At 40.6% G+C, this 16,147-nt stretch overlaps 1 protein-coding gene across 17 annotated transcripts in view; it reads left to right on the top strand.

Annotated features, from left to right (window-relative positions):
- The window catches only part of DAB1 (DAB adaptor protein 1), a 478,677-nt gene extending 463,438 nt beyond the window's left edge, over positions 1-15,239 (top strand). For 16 of the 17 annotated variants that reach the window (XM_061353380.1, XM_061353373.1, XM_061353368.1 and 13 more), the window contains 4 exons: positions 546-1,094; positions 1,888-2,015; positions 2,859-2,957; positions 11,936-15,239. In XM_061353380.1, the coding sequence (XP_061209364.1) occupies positions 546-1,094; positions 1,888-2,015; positions 2,859-2,942 (761 nt within the window). In that variant the 3' untranslated portion in view covers positions 2,943-2,957; positions 11,936-15,239. Of the gene's footprint in view, positions 1-545; positions 1,095-1,887; positions 2,016-2,858; positions 2,958-4,995; positions 5,440-11,935 lie in introns of those variants that run through there. The other variant, XM_061353366.1, reaches the window with a different exon arrangement.
- The last annotated feature ends 908 nt before the right edge of the window (positions 15,240-16,147 follow it).

The raw sequence follows: 16,147 nt of genomic DNA, 5'->3' as shown, positions 1-16,147 counted from the left end.
TATAAGGAAGAGGTTCTTCCCTGTGAGGGTGCTGAGGCGCTGGCACAGGGTGCCCAGAGAAGCTGTGGCTGCCCCATCCCTGGCAGTGTTCAAGGCCAGGTTGGACACAGGAGCTTGGAGCAAGCTGCTCTAGTGGAAGGGGTCCCTGCCCCATGGCAGGGGTTGGAACTGGATGAGCTTTAAGTTCCCTTCCAACGCAAACCATTCTAGGATTCTATGATCGTGCTCAGTCCCAACAAGATCCATGCACACAGGTCTTAACTGATCCATGGGGGTACCCACTGAGGAAGAAAAGAGCATTTCAGATAAGGGGAACAATTATTGTCAATATCCACCAGCCTATGTTTCTGTATGCAAGTATTTGTTCAGTGATGAGAATTCAACCATATCTTTCAGTTTTCAAGTGTGCTGAAGCACTGGGATCACTAATGTGGCCTGCATGTTTCTGATTTATTGTGTAGCTTTTTCTGCATCCACTTGACAGCAGCATTAAAATCTTTCATCTTTCTTCTCCCCCCCCCCCCCACTATCTTCATTCTTTGAAGGTTATGTTGCCATGGGAGCTGTTCTGCCCTCATTCTGGGGACAGCAACCACTTGTTCAACAGCAGTTGGCCATGGGTGCTCAGCCTCCAGTTGCTCAGGTGATGCAGGGAGGACAGCCGATAGCGTGGGGCCAACCCGGTATTTTTCCTCCTACTCAGCAACCGTGGCCATCTGTAGCTGGTCAGTTCCAACCAACTGCCTTCATGCCAACACAAACTGTTTTGCCTTTACAAGCAGCCATGTTTCAAGGTACCATTGCTCCTATTGCTACTGTTCCACCCACAAGTGATTCCAACAGATCGAGTCCACAGACAGACAGGCCCAGACAGAAAATGGGAAAAGAAATGTTTAAAGATTTCCAGATGGCTCAGCCTCCACCAGTGCCATCAAGAAAACCAGATCAGCCTTCCCTCAGTTGTACCTCAGAGGCCTTCTCCAGTTACTTTAACAAAGTTGGGATGGCACAGGAAGCAGATGATTGTGATGACTTTGACATCTCTCAGTTAAATTTGACTCCTGTGACTTCCACGACACCATCTACAAATTCACGTGAGTATTCAGCCATACCTCTCCTCATACTGCTCCTCAAAGCATTTCTATCTTTCTATATAGTAAATAGCAACACAGATATAGACTGAGAACCTTCATGCATGGTCTAGCTTATTAAATGTGTTTCAGCCATAAAGAAGAGTATCAGAGAGGAATTTCAGAGATCATTGAAATCAACAGCCCTGATAGCTGCAGTCTGAAATACAATTTCTAAGAAGACAGTAATACATGTTCTGTGCTAGGGACATGCAAGCTCATTGCAAAATACCCATGGCATTCAATCTTACCAATGGTTTCACTTAGGTCCTATCTTAGCAGAATTTAAGGGATGGGTATTTATTTTAATAGCTTGATATTGGGCATGGGGGGAAGAGCTGTAAAATAATCTTATCATGTTCATAGCATGGAGATGGGGGATTTTGCAAATTGCTGAAAAGAGGAATTCATGAAGCACAGATTTACCAGGGGCCAGACAGAGACCTTCTGTTTCACTTACCAGCCACAGGGCTGGCGACTCCGGCATTCTTAATGTGATGTAGTGGCGTCTCCCTGGTTCCTGCAGACATATGCAGATGCAGCCAAACTTAATTTGGAAACTGCTGAATGAAATCAAATCTGTGGAATTGGTAATGACTCCTGGGTTCATATTTACCTCTTACAGCTCCTCGTCAGAAATCTCCAGGGGTAATAAAAGTTGAGGGCTCTTAAGCATGAGCAAACTTTGTGCTGCTAAGGCTTTCTTAACAAATTAACAGGCGTATATTCTGTTGCTGTTACCTTACTTTTGGTTTAGCTCCAACCCCTGCACCCAGACAGAGTTCTCCATCGAAATCATCAGCATCTCATACCAGTGATCCTGCGGCAGACGACCTCTTTGAAGAGGGGTTTGAAAGCCCAAGTAAAAGTGAGGAGCAAGAGGCTGTGAGTAGCAACAAGGTTCCTACATACTGATTAGCTGGTTTTAGCTAGGAAAGACAGAAGTTACTTTAATGTGGTTTAGTAGTGTCAGAAATAACTACTCTGATAGGGCTGGGGGGTAATTAACGGGGATACAAGGATACATTTGTATGTAAGTTTATATATTTTAGTTGTATCCAATGTCCTTTTTAGCATAGCAGCATTCACCTCTCAATGATGAGGAAGTCCAAGGTAAAACAATATACATGCTGAGGCTACAGAAAGAGATGTAAGAGTTTGTCTGTTAAAAGATGATGGTTTGATGTTCTTTTGCACGTTCTTGCATCTCAGTTGCTCACCTAGTTACATACCTCAGTGTTCTGGCCTTCAGTATGTGAATTCTTTGCCTTAGACTCAGTGGACCAGAGCAAGAAATGTTATCCAAGCAATGACTTTCAGTCACAGTATCTTAAGTAGATCAGAGCCCAAGTGAGCCAAAGGCAAGAGGGAGTCTGTACAGAAAAGGAACCCTAAAGTACAAAGTAATGCAAGCTTGGACTCTTTCTGATTCACATAGTTTCACTGGCTTTCAGTGCCTTTTGCAGTTCTGGTTTGTCTGATCCTGTACCTTCTGAAGCCTGTGGCAGGTCCTGCATGGGCTCCAGCAGGTACTGGTGAGGTTCATCCTGCCTGCATCAGCTATGGGAAACCATTATGGCTTTTGAGAATGTATCATCAGCAAGGTCTCACTTTCTGGTTTTCATGAGATAGGATGTACTTGTTATGCCCACAGCATGAAAATAACCTCCTGTTGACTTTTCACTTCCTATTGTTGAGAAAAAAAGGTGTTATGTTCTTGTATTCTAGCCTGATGGGTCTCAGGCCTCATCCAACAGTGATCCATTTGGTGAGCCAACTGGTGATACTATAAGTCCACAGGTCGGTAGCTAGATAGCACAGGTTGGGGTAGGTATCTGTCCTTTTTTTCTCTACACCATGAGGTGCTCACTTATTCTTCCACCAGTGCCTACCATTGCTTTCATGGTGCATGGTTTATTTTTCCTTGCCATTTATTCCCCTTTCCCTCTCCATTATCCACAGCGTATTCCTCATGCTTGGTGGTTTGCATGGCTTTTGCCATTCACTAGGTGTTGCAGCTTATGCAGATATGTGTCTTTCAGCTGCTTGCATGCTTTAAAGAAATGTAAACTTGTTTTACTTTGTGTTTGAATATTAAGGGGAAATAAGGAAACAGCCATTACTAACAGTGTATTAGGCAGAATGTTTTTTTATCAAATCCACTCTGGCCTTTAGTCAGATGTAACATATTAAATGAAATAAGACATCTTACCCATAGACATAACATTAAATAAACGTATGTAATGATACATGAGCACCTCTACCCTAAATCAAAGCGATAATCAGTAGAAGCAGCACATTTGTTATCTGCATGTAAAAATATTGAAGTGGGTGTGTGTACTTTTATCTCCAACTGCAAATTAAAACGTCTGAAAATGAGGAGCATTCATATTACCATTGGCATACTGATGTTTTAAAAATTATTGATGAAATATAAGTCATTTAAATCCAGACAGACGGGAAAGATGATCTTTGCGTCTTTTGTGTTACAGAACACGTTAGAGAGTGTGGTTGCCAGTGAATGCTCTGTGATTTGTTCAGTACAGTATATATGACAGTAAAGCTACAGAGTTTTATGAGTGCTGGGCATTGTTATTCCATCCAAACACTCTCTAGTGTTACTGTTTGAAGGATATGTTTCATTATCTTCTCCATGTCTGCCATTCATGTTTTGTATTACCCAAGTACGTGATCTGATGCAGCTTCTGTGCTTTAGCAACGAGCTCCTGGAGCAAATCCATAAAAACGGTAGAAGCCTTTCGATTTTGGTACAGAAATTGCACTGTGTTTACCAGTGATTTATCCACCCTGAGCCAAAGTGATTTGGTTTCTCTTCAAAATTAATAGTTTCATTAGGAGTCAGTTTACTTTGTACATTGAATATGGTTAAAGAAATCTTACAGTAGCTTAGCTTTGATCCACTTGGGAGTAATGAGATTATCTTTTAATATGTGGTGCTGTGAGAAGGCATCTCCCTCTTCTTTAGTAACATCAACGTAATGCTTAGCTCTTGGGAGCTGAAGCAGAAGTAGCATTAAGCTTTGTGTCTCACTGAGTCATGGAGAGTTTTAGACTCTCATTGACTGTAAAAATGATAGTGTAAGGATAAAGTTGAGCTGGGATGAGCTGCTCTAGTGAGAGCATCCATTGGTTGTTGTACTCCAGCAAGAGCTGCTTCTGCAGATGGATGGTGCCACACAGCAATTTGGCTTTGCCTTTACCTAACCTTGGCCAGCCACCCCAACTTCAGACCATTTTGAGTGTTCTTTCCTCTATCAGGAAAGGGGATTTGACCTTTACCTGAGTCAAACGCTCTGGAAACACACATACATTTGTTCATGATGGTTTATCATAGTCAGTATGATTCTGAAATTCATTCTGGGGAGAATAATGATAAAATCTCTTTCTAACTTTTTCTGGCTGGCACTAAGATAGTTAGCATCATTTATAAACTAGCATCACACACATTTACCTACCCGGAGTTCTGAATGCAACTTGAAACAGTAGTTTAAGTCTGTTAATGCACATTACCATGCAAGGCAGTCAAGTGAGGGACTCCTTTTGTTCTGCTTTTATATAACACTTAGTAAAATACATTCTCTGAATACATTCAGGGTCTCTGGGAGCTACAAGAACAGAGTATTACTAGTGATTCCATATGTTTCTTCCATTTTTTGTTAATCCTCATAGAGTCTTGCATAGGGTATGTATAATTCCGAGAAATATATTCTGGGAAATGTTAAATAATGTTACTGATTATTGTATTATACTAATTCCTAAAAAGCCGTGGGCAGGACAGGAAGCTGAACAAAAAGAAAGCCTCTATCCAGGGAGGTTACACTAATATCATTGTGCTTCTGTGCAGTGCTATTCAGCAGCAGTCTGTAGGAAATCCACTTGCTAAAGCCAGCCCATCTCATTCTGAAGCCTACTATCGTCAGAGCAACAGAAAGTCTAATCTCCATGGCAAATCATCAATTCAGGACTTACTACTGTGTTGTGTATTGAGCTCCCCATTTGGACAGAAACTTAATGGGGAGAAACATGTAGTACAAAAGAATCACAGTCTTCACAAAAGTCACTTTTGTGTGGTAGATGGGAGATTACTTCGCTCTTTAGAACATGGTTCCTCACACCAAGAACAGCACAGTACACAACTCAGATGAATGGACCTCTCAGGAGCATGACATAGTGTTGTGTTCAGAAATTTCAATTGTATCTGGTCCCAGCATCTCTTCTGAAATCAGCTATACCCGTACAGTGTCTTTACTTCTCTTGACGTATTCAGAATGCTCACCCTCCTCGTATTTTGAACCCTGATCTGTCAAGGTTTCATGATTTCTTTTGATACGACACGTTTTCATTTAGAAATAATTCAGCATCTTTCAGTACTTTCTCCATTTTCCTTTCTTCCTCTTGTGTTTTGCAACTTAAGGTCTCAAAATCCTTATCCCACTCATAGCTGTTCTTATAAGTCACTCTTCTAACAATAGCTATAGGTTCTTAGTAGGTAAATATGACATTTGATGGACACGTTACTTTTTGTCCCTTTGTGGTTGGAGATAAGCATATAGTTCTAGCTTTCGCAGGTGAAATAAAGTCAACTCTTTGCAGAGCTGCTCATAGCAAGATTTGTATTCAGTTGTTTTCCCTTTGTTTATGAGCAGCGTTGAAGATGAATAGTGATTTTCCAGAAGAGGCAAGGAGAACACTGAATAATAAGACTGCCATCTTCAGCTGACTTGCATTTAAGCCCTACTGCTGTCTTTAGACTGTGTGTGGGATAACTATGGTGAAAGAAGGGAGAGAGGAAGAACAGTATTTAGCTATGATCCTACAAAATGTGTTAAAGGTTTCTTATCATTGACATTTCAGATTAAAGCAAGAAGTTTGAACAGAGGAGTTTTAATCTGCTCATCCTCTTTGCATCAGTGCACTCAATCAGCCTGAATTACAGGGTGTTAGGTGCAGACCGTGCTAGTGTGGATGTTTTTGCTCCTGGGGGTATTTCAGCCTCAGCAATGGGTCTGGCACAGCGTGGCACTAGGAAACCCTGAGGCTATACAGTTGAATGCTTAGCAAAGGCTATAGAAACCTTCAAGCACAGTAAGAAGAAGGAAGATGAGGAGCAAACTTTGACTCTCTGATGCCAGGCTTGTCTCGTTATCTGTGGTTGTGTTGACCAGCATCTCCTAGAAAAGCATCCTGACTATAGAAAGGATATATTCATCATGAATGCTGGGATCAGATATCATGAATGTGGTCTAACTCCATATGGACCACACAAGCTGGTTCTTGAAGGCAAATTAGCTACAGGGTGAAAATTCTGAGAGTAAGGGAATATTTGATACCACAATTATTGCAATAAAAGTCATTTTTAGTGCTGGAACAAACGCAGCTCTATTGACTAGCTGCCCAGTCCAAGACTTGCACTGGCAGTCGTTCATGAGAGATTCTCAGGAAGCCTTCAAAACATTTGTGGCGGGAGCATATCTTCCTGAAAAAGTTGTTTAGTTGCTCTGTGAAATGTGTGCAGACAATTATAAGCCCTCAAAATATGTCACACCCTTCATGATGCAGTCAGCGCTGTCAGGAGAGCAACAGTTCATTAGAATATTTGTCTATCAGCTTTTGGTGGTACTTCGGTGGCCCGCTGCCATCATCCATCTTTGAGCAAGTGCCATTCTTAGTGATAAATGTTCCTAATAATGTTAGTCAGCTCCAGAATGAACTCCTGTAACTGTTATTAGAAAGCTGCAAAAGAAATAACGACTTATGGACAAAGCATTGGCTTTCTCTGGGAGCTTAGTGAGCCTCAGGAGGACGCATTAAGCTGATTCTGCATCCTCCTCTTCCTTCTGCTCCTTTTCTGTTGCACTAGGACTCTGAATAGGCTCAAAATATCAAAGGTCATGTTTGTAGGATCTGTTGCTATCATTCATCTGGCTCAGTAGGAACTGAAAAGAGTCCAAAGGGAAACTCGTAATGATTATAGGTGACCTATTCTCAAGAGTATCATTCTCAAACCAAGGACAAAGTACCGCACAGGGCTGTGAATCTGAGAGAAAAGTAGTAGTGTTGCGTGTTTGGAAAGGGATCACAGATTGGGAAATACTGCTTCATTCCAGGGAAATCCTAAAACTGTCATTTCAGGCCTCCTGCTTGTTTGTTCGTCATCATATTTCCCAGGGTATCTGAAGGGATAAGGTCAGAGAAATTCAGGCTGCTCTATGAACAAAGGCATCCCGCAGATTTGCCTTTGTCTCCACTGCTACAATCCCCTTCAAGCTATCAGTTTTAATGTGACCAGCTCATACATGGGTTTCTCACCTCTTCCGGTGCCTTCAAGCCCACCTGGAGTAGCCAGGTACCCTGCCATTTCTGCAACTTCTTCCCCTAAACAAGACACAACTTACTGTACAGCTTGTCTCGAGCCGTGTACTTGCTGATTAGCAATCGAGCAATTCAATCAGGGGACGAGCTTTCCTACCTTGCTCTGTAATGAGGTCATTTAAAAGTTCCCTGTCTTCTGCACAACAACTGGTTTAAAAAAGGCACTGCAATAATTTAGTATCTTCGAGACTTCTGAACAATTTGCTTCAAATTGGCCACTGGGTTTAGAAGTTTGGAAGGAGAATTGACAGATACGTAGACGAAAAGTATAATTGTGTGGCTGCAGTTCACTATTACACTGGGACCAAGATGGAGCAAGGTTCATCTTTGTGAGTACCTCTCACTGCTTATCATCTTATGGATACAGATCATCTGTCTGGATACTAAAATGACAGACTTCTAAAATGCTATAATCAAGCTCCACATTGAGACAAGGAAATATCCCTAGGTAGGTTTATAGTAGGAATAGAGACACTCTCCAGTCATAATCCCAAACTAGAAGGTTGCTATACTTATGCTGCTAATAGAGGCTAAATGTGATAAAAGTAACCAAAGCCACTGTTAACGGGCCAACAGGAATTACCTGTCTTATCACCAAAGATGTTAAATTTGAATCCTGCTTGCCAAATTTACTATCTCCTATATTACTGAGTCAGCATGCAATAAATGGAGCACACGCATTGCACTCCTACTCCTTTCACCTGCATCCCCAGCACAAGATTCTCATTTTGGCTGGCACTCCAGCACACTTATTTCATGAAACTCTATCATTTGAGCCTGCCCTTTCTGATCCGTCAGCCAGGAGTAAAACTGGTGCTGAGAATCTATTGTAAAGGGCAAAGAAATCTATGCGGGCCTCACCTCTACAATTCAGTACATCTTGCCTGAAGCTTTGCACATAGCAGGGTGCCTCACAATGATGAAAGGACTGCCAGTGGAAAAGTAATTTCTTCCTAACCAAGTCCTGTGTTATGTGTTGTGAGTGAGCTCCCCTACACAAGCCCAAGTAGATGCTGAATCGTTTAGGAGATGTTCTCCACTGATTAGTTCTGCTGGGGAGCAGATGTTAATGTCTTTAAATTGGATGCAAATTTACTTCAAGTATTTACTTGATGATATTCAAAACCATTAGTGACCTTGTTACCTCGTGCAGTTGTGTACTGTACCAGAAATACTTACTGTTTGCTACAGTCTTGTTTATTGTGCAAAATGTTCCTTAAAATGGAAAGAATAAGCTGATTTTAGGCATGAAGTATTTCTGGACTATGTAAATGTAGCATACATAGGGAAACTTTCCTCTTTGGCAATTTTTGCAATGAATTCCGAGAGACTTCGTAGCTCAACATTTGCAAAACATCTTTGTAGCTTCGTGAATATTTAGATGTCTAACTTAAAGGATGCATATTTAGATATTTCTGATTCCTTACTGCAGCTTGTCACTTCAGTCAGATACCTGACCTGTGGTTCCATATCCTCTTCCTGCAAAATATTGCTATTTAAAGGCTACTGTTCAACATAAAAAGCCCCATTAGTATGTGAGAATATAGCTGCACACTACTTTGAGAGCAGCTTCCAAACATAAAGGAAAACATTTACTTCTCAAACATCTGCCATAAACTGCATATCCCCAAAGCTGACAGAAACCTTCAAGTAGGATTTAGCAGCCAAAAAAGGTACTATCAGTTGCCACCTTCGTTTCTTGCTGTGGGTTGATGAAACCACATCAGAAGTGCTTCTAGCCAATGCTATAGAAAGGAAAACACTTTAAGATTCAAGGTGTTTATGTGAATTGGAAGCTTTGTATGCTATTTTATTTCTTCCTCTTTTTCTTTCCGATCCATTCTTTAATTTCTTTCTCTCTGAATGTGTTCCTAACACAGTGATAGAAATAGAAAGCAGAAGACATAGGTGAGATGATTCCAATGCTGTGAGAAGAGTTGGGCTCGTCTGCCTTTAGTGACATGGCCTGTGACTTCTGTGTGGAGTATGTAAATAAGGGGGGTTTCTTTCTGCTTCCATGAGCCTCCAAAATAATGCTTGTGAAATCCCCCCTGCCTGGCATTGTACAAGAAGCTATTCATGAAGTCAACACACTCGTCTTCTTTTGCCTCTCTTCTGTCCCTTTCTGCTCTCTCTTGCTCTCTTGAGTATCATTATCGATACTTTACAGATACCATTTGCAATGTTGGGCTACAGACAAGATGCAGTGCTTGAATTACCTCAAAATAATATTGGAAAACAAATCTCAGTCATTGACATAATCATTGGCTGAGAAGATTGCGCGCAATTACTGCAATTAATTTCTCGTTTAGGCATCTGAGAGGAAATCAGCTAAAAGGAAGCTCTAAGAGCACACTTTTCATTCCGGATGTTCTGGTCTACTGGAAGAAAAATGATTCAAATCAGTGAGAAATGCAGGCCTTTGCCCCATGAAGTGTATGTTCGATGAGTGTTGGGTATGAATAAAAGAAATTCCTTATTCTAAAGGCTGCCTCGTGTGATGTTGAAAGTGCTGATGACCAATGATGAACTCCTCCTCCTCTTCCAAGGGTGTCAAGTTCTGTGACACCATAGGACACCTGTTACTTACGTGCATCTGCATATCTTGAAGATACTTGAGGACAGCTCTAACAAGCGTGCTTGACATTTTGAAAAGCTCTTGTTCCCTGAAGACATTGGGAAAACTGACATCTTTTGTTCCAAAGGGATGTTCTCCCTCCCCTTTTCTTCTCCTCCTTCATTTTCGCTTCCCTTTGCAATCACCTTAGGTTCAGCAAATGCCTGAAGAATGGGCTGGTGTGTGTCAGGTTCCCACATTAATTAGCACGGATTTTCTCTGAACTAGCTGTGATAGATCATTCTGCCAGCTTCATGTCTGCAGTACATGAAAATTGGCATAGGTAGACTTAACACACAGTATGTGAAATGCAGTTATTTACTCTCAGTCATCTCTTCTGATTACCTTCGGTTTTTCAAGGTCACAAAATATATTTGCTTCTTGCTGGGGATGATTTCAGCAGCCTTTATTTAATCATTCCAAAGGATTTCTCTCATCCTCTTATAATGCTCCTAGTGTACTCAGGGCTTCCTGTAAAGTAGGAGATGGGGGAGCAGATCCTCTGCAAGCTCCACAAACGTAGTCATTTCAAGGTATAAAAGACAACTTCTCTTGGCATGGAGGAAACAGGTTTGGCTTTGTTGTGTTGCTCCTCATTCAACGCAGAGTGCACAGTGAGGTGAGATGGGGCACAGCCTGGAGCACTAGCCAGGCAGCCTGGGCACAGATTAAATATAGCCCTATAGATCCACTTTTGGGCTGGTTTTCTCTAATAAGAAAAGCATCATTTTCATAAGCAGTGATTAAAATCCTGTGCTATCCCCTGCCAGACCCTCCTGTGCTTCAGAGTGCCCAGTGATTTGCCAGTCTTTGGAGGTTTTTTATTGCTTAAAGTCAACTTCTGCTGATGCTGCTGTACCACGAGTTGATTCTAACTTGGTTAAGTTCAACGTCGTGGCATGGTATTTGAATAGTTATCAAGCTGTGGAGAACTAATGCAGAATGGCATTAATTAGTGTTTCTGCCTGTCTTGTTCTTTTTTTAGATGCCATTCTTAGTTTAATAGATTAGTTTCTGGGAATAAAATAGAATGGATTCCAGGGTCCATGGATGGTTTGCTTCCCATTGCAGCCGAGTTGAACATAGTATTAAGAAATCCCAGGCTGTCAGCTAGGAAGGAAGGCTGAAAAACATGGCAGCTTTCCCTTCAGCACATCCAGGAAATTCCCAAGAAAGTGTCTGTTAGCAAATTTGACATGCTTTCCTCCCGGCTTTAATGATTGTACTAATGGTCATACAGACTCCTAATCAAACTGCACAGAGCTTGCTTTCCTCGTTCTTCATAGGCAACTCACCCTGTGATTTTAAATCCCATCACAGCTTCATTAGCTCAGCTTTCAGGGGTGGTTTCTGTTTCCAAGCCTTTTTCTCCATGCATTGTGTAAAACCCACAGCTATGTTCTGCTATTGTGCTGCTGGGGAGAGGGGGATCTCAGCCTGGTATGAGTAACAGCATTTACTCCAGCTGCATTTCTGGCCTGTAAACTTCCAGTCATCTAGTCATATAAATACCATTTCATTTCTTCATGAGTCTATGCCCAGCAATACCTCCTGAGGATCGGTGCACAGCCAAAACTGGAAGAGAAAATTGGTAGTAAGCATTCATTTCCTGCAATAATGTCACATTTTCTCCACAATTCAACTGGGGTGCTGTGATCACTCACGGCAGCACGGAAAGCAAGCACTTCCTTTGGGTTTTGCCTCATAAGGTATTGCTGTTCACAAGCAGATGTTTAAAAATGTGCTAAAAAGTGTCTGGAGACGTCTCTGCTGATTTTATGTTTGTTATCCCCAGGAAGCAGAACCTCTCTACGCCCAGATTAACAGACCTAAGAAATAGCATTGTTACAGGCTTGTGGTGCTCCAAGACTCAAACGAAACCCAACAACCTGGCAGGCCTTTGGCTTTCGTGATTGATTCTGACTGACAAGGAGAGATGATTGCCCTCCTGGACTGGCTCTACGAGTGTTCCTGATGGTTCTTTTTGGCAACCAATGGCAGATTCCTATGGCAGCACAAAGTCAAACTCTCCCTGCTTCTCATGCCACGAGTCCCTGTCCCCACGAGTTGTGGGTATCCAGACTAGGAAATCTTACTCCTCAGTCTTCGTTTAAACATTTGTTGTCGTCTGTATGCCACATATAAATAATGATCATCTGGGATTTATTAAGTATGAGACATTCTTTTTCTTTTGAACAAAAAGCAGAGTCTGTATGTAGCAGTGGCATTATCATTCAACACCCTTTTGGGCACACGTCGGCACTTTTTATGTCATGGTGACATGTTTTTCATCGTCATTTACATCAGGCTGATCCTGGCTTTTTTATTTGTCCCTTGTGTAGGCATATTTAAACAACAACAGCAACAACAAAATACTGGCACTGTCATTTTTTCTTTTGTCTTTCTTACTCTGTAGTTTTGTATAAGTGACAGATCTAACAGCAAAACACCTCCTGTGGAAAGGCTTCCTAACTTGAAACCACAGCATCAAACTTGGTCGTCCATCCATCCTGACTGAAAACGTTGCCAAATGGACCTTGAAGTTCTATTCTGGCGCAGCATGAGGACGCAATGCTGCTTTCTGTTGGAATGCTTATGTTGTGGGTAGAGAATGGACATCGAGTCCCACTGAGGAAAGACGAGTCAGTACTTCTAGGAAACTCTAGACAAAGTGCAGAAAAGGAATATTTTTATTTCTTCAATATCTTGCTGCTGTAATGCTATGCAGACAAGTGTTTTCTTCTCTGTGTGCCATTTTTGATGAAAAACAAAAATCATTTGCCAAATAATACTGGTATGATTCTGGTATAGGGATTTGGATGAAGCGGACTTTACAAATGGGACAAGGATGGCATGGATTTTGGAATAACAAACTGATTCTGTGATCAAATTGTTCATCTTTATCACTTTTTGTACATCAGAAAAATCAAATGGGATTTTTATTTTATAACTTGAAAAAAAAAAAAAAACCTTACTGTTAAACTCTTAAAATGTTTAAGGGGAAATGGCTTTAAGGAGTTCGAATGAAAATTGCCAGTCTTTTTGTAAATATAAATGTTATGGAAATTCTTTTACTAATGCCATTACACAGTAGAGAAGGTAGCAAGTTGCAGTGCTTGGGAGGTGTGGCAAACCCAGTTTGTGGTTCTCACATCACATACGTTTTTTCACATGCTTACAATAATGGGCTGAAGCTCAAGTGCAGTTGCCAAAAGCAGTCAGCTTGTCAGCGACTAGTGAAATTAATGGGAACACATGATTTTATGGTCTAGAGTTATCACATGGACATATTCCGCTTACAAGAAATCACATTTCATTGACATTCCTTTGAACCTCTGCATAGAAGTCATCCAACTGTTTACACACAGAGCAAAAGAATTAAAAAGTTCCTTTTTTTACATTTATGAAGCAAAAGTGCAGTGTTTGGGTTCATATGTTTAGCACATGATTTTCATAAAGAAGCTATATATTTTTGCCCTACAGAGAATTGTTATACAGGTCAAATGTGTTTTCCTGATGTTCCTATGCAGTTACCGTATATTGAATTTAGTGGTTTAACACTAAAATGAAAAAAGATAAAGGACAAAATAAAAAAGAAGAAAAAAAATAGAAAAATAAAAAAAATAGAAAAAAGTTAAAGAAATCAAGTGATGAATCAGTTTTTAGGGTTATTGTGCAGATTTTGTTTTTAAATTGACACGTTCGGATTTACATTTTTGTCATGATCAAAATAGGCCTGGAGTTACAAATATTTTACCTTTTTTCATCTCTGTTATAAGCTAAAAATGGTTTAGGAGACAGAATAACCAGTGGCAATTGTCGATGCAACCAAATCTCCCAATATTATTCAAGTCTTTTATTTTGAATGAGAGAAATTAGAGAAATGTGCATTACAGAATGGATGTGAATGCAAAATTAGCTGTGACTAGACCTAACGAACCTGCAGAGAAGAGAACTTTTAATCCCCATTCACGGTCATTTGATGCTTATTCCTTAGTCATGTGCAAACAGCTTTGCAGCAATTCTTTCCCCATCTGAAGAAAGAGCATGTTTTCTAACCAGAGAAGAGAAATTAAAACCTGATGGATTGAGTGTTTCAGGATTAAAAGCAGAGGTAAAAGCATTTCTGAAGGACATTTCTTTAAGAATATTTTCCTAGTTTGCACAGTGGTGCTACTTTCTTCCCCAGTGGCTCTTTTGGGTTTTGTCCTACATACGGAACCACAAAGACAAGTTTAGTTCATCATAGACATTTGGGGTTTAGTATCATCAGTGCATTCAGTTGTGGGGAAAAACATTGAAAGAAGAGATTTATGTCTCAGAGGATCCATTGCCATCATATTTGTAAGACACAAATCACGAATAGGTGCCGAGGGAATGAGGCTGGAATTTTAGTGTCTCATAAGAGATGGCTGGATCACCACCGTGGACTTTTGTCTTACCTTTACAAATGGTCATCAATAAAAACCAATTCAAAATTGTCTTGTTGTACAATTAGATCTCCTTGCCATGGTTAAGATGCTGAGTTGAGAGGACTGGAAAGCCTCTGCACTGTACCAGTGTTGTAGATAACTAAAATATCCAGCTTGTGCAATTGTTTAATCCCTCATCCTTCACTAGCACTAAATTCGTCACTTTAAATTTCAAAACCAGGGAATCCCACCAGCCATCCTGTTCTCATCCCCCTGTAGCTTCTTGATCTTTCCCTGTCATGAAAAGATATTTTGATAGATTGTAGTCATCCAAGTGTCTGATGAAACCTCTCATCTAATAACGTACTGGGCACCTTCTTTGCAAAGATGTTTACTCCGTGGTTTTCATTCCTTTTTATTTCTGCATTCTGACACGTATTTTTTTAATAAAGATGAGAAAGAGAAAACGACTGTTGCAGTACATTTCTAAACCTACTTTAACCTTACCTCAGATACCAACCAGTTGTTAACATCGACGGACACGTTCTTTTTAACTTCATGTGTAATGCATTCAGCAACAACGACAGCAACAAAACCCAACCAGTTTTTAGCAGTTTGCCATTAATTTCTGTAACACACCATGTAATACTGTTATGAATAAAAACATTTCAAAAAGGTGTCATTTCAGCAAGTCTGTTTCATAGCCGTTGCTCTTCTACGGTAATCCTGTTGTTCTTACAGTGCAGCGTTGGTGTCTGTTTTGACAGTGGAAATACCTGAGAAAGGAGAAAAGTGCCTCAATTTGGGGAATAACTAATCTTAAACACTTAAGTGTTGCTTATCTTGCAGATACTTCCTGGTTTTAATTGCTGCCTCACTGGTTTTAGCCTCTTTTATGGTGTTTTTAGGCATCCAAACCAGTGCATATTTTAGTCACCTCCTGTAAAATCACACGTTCCTGGGACAGACCACACTGTGCAATGCTACCCAAGCAGGAGTACCTTTGTGGCATGAGAAGCTGTAATCAGTTGTGCTCCCATTTTCCTCTTCAATTAAGATATAAGATTAAAAATGTGCATTTAAATATGATGGTTTTGGAAGTCAAAAACCCCACAACTTTCCAATAATATGCACACAATTGAGAACAAAGCCTTGATCCAGTAAAATATGTAATGATACCACCTTCTACTTGAGTGGAACCTCTTTAGTGGTTAGAGTAATGCATAGGATAGGCTGAAGCATTGTGCTGGTGTTGAAACTTGATGCAAAACAATGTTGCTTGGTATTCGGAGGTGCTGAGAACTAGATCTCATAAGGAATAGCACCATTCTTTGGCAAATGAGTAGTAGAAATATGTAAGAGATCATGTTGAAGTTTAAGGGTAAGAAGAGCGTGTTTATATACAGGAAGAGATAGAGGGGTGGATGTGTGCATCTATTCTTTATTGTATTCCTTTTTGATCTCCATTTCTCATCCACCACCATCCAGTAGGTCATACTAAAACATGCATTGCCTTTGTCAGTGAACACTGTTGAAATACTTGAATCCCCACCTATGAACTAAGGTCGTTGGTCATTCTGTTGTGGTGAAAACAT

The sequence above is a fragment of the Neopsephotus bourkii genome, unplaced genomic scaffold (genome assembly GCF_033783945.1).
Source record: "Neopsephotus bourkii isolate Nb327-2 ecotype Australia unplaced genomic scaffold, CSIRO-AGI_Nbou_v1 NB_673, whole genome shotgun sequence".
Lineage (NCBI taxonomy): Eukaryota > Metazoa > Chordata > Aves > Psittaciformes > Psittacidae > Neopsephotus > Neopsephotus bourkii.
This window is presented reverse-complemented; position numbering and strand designations above follow the sequence as displayed.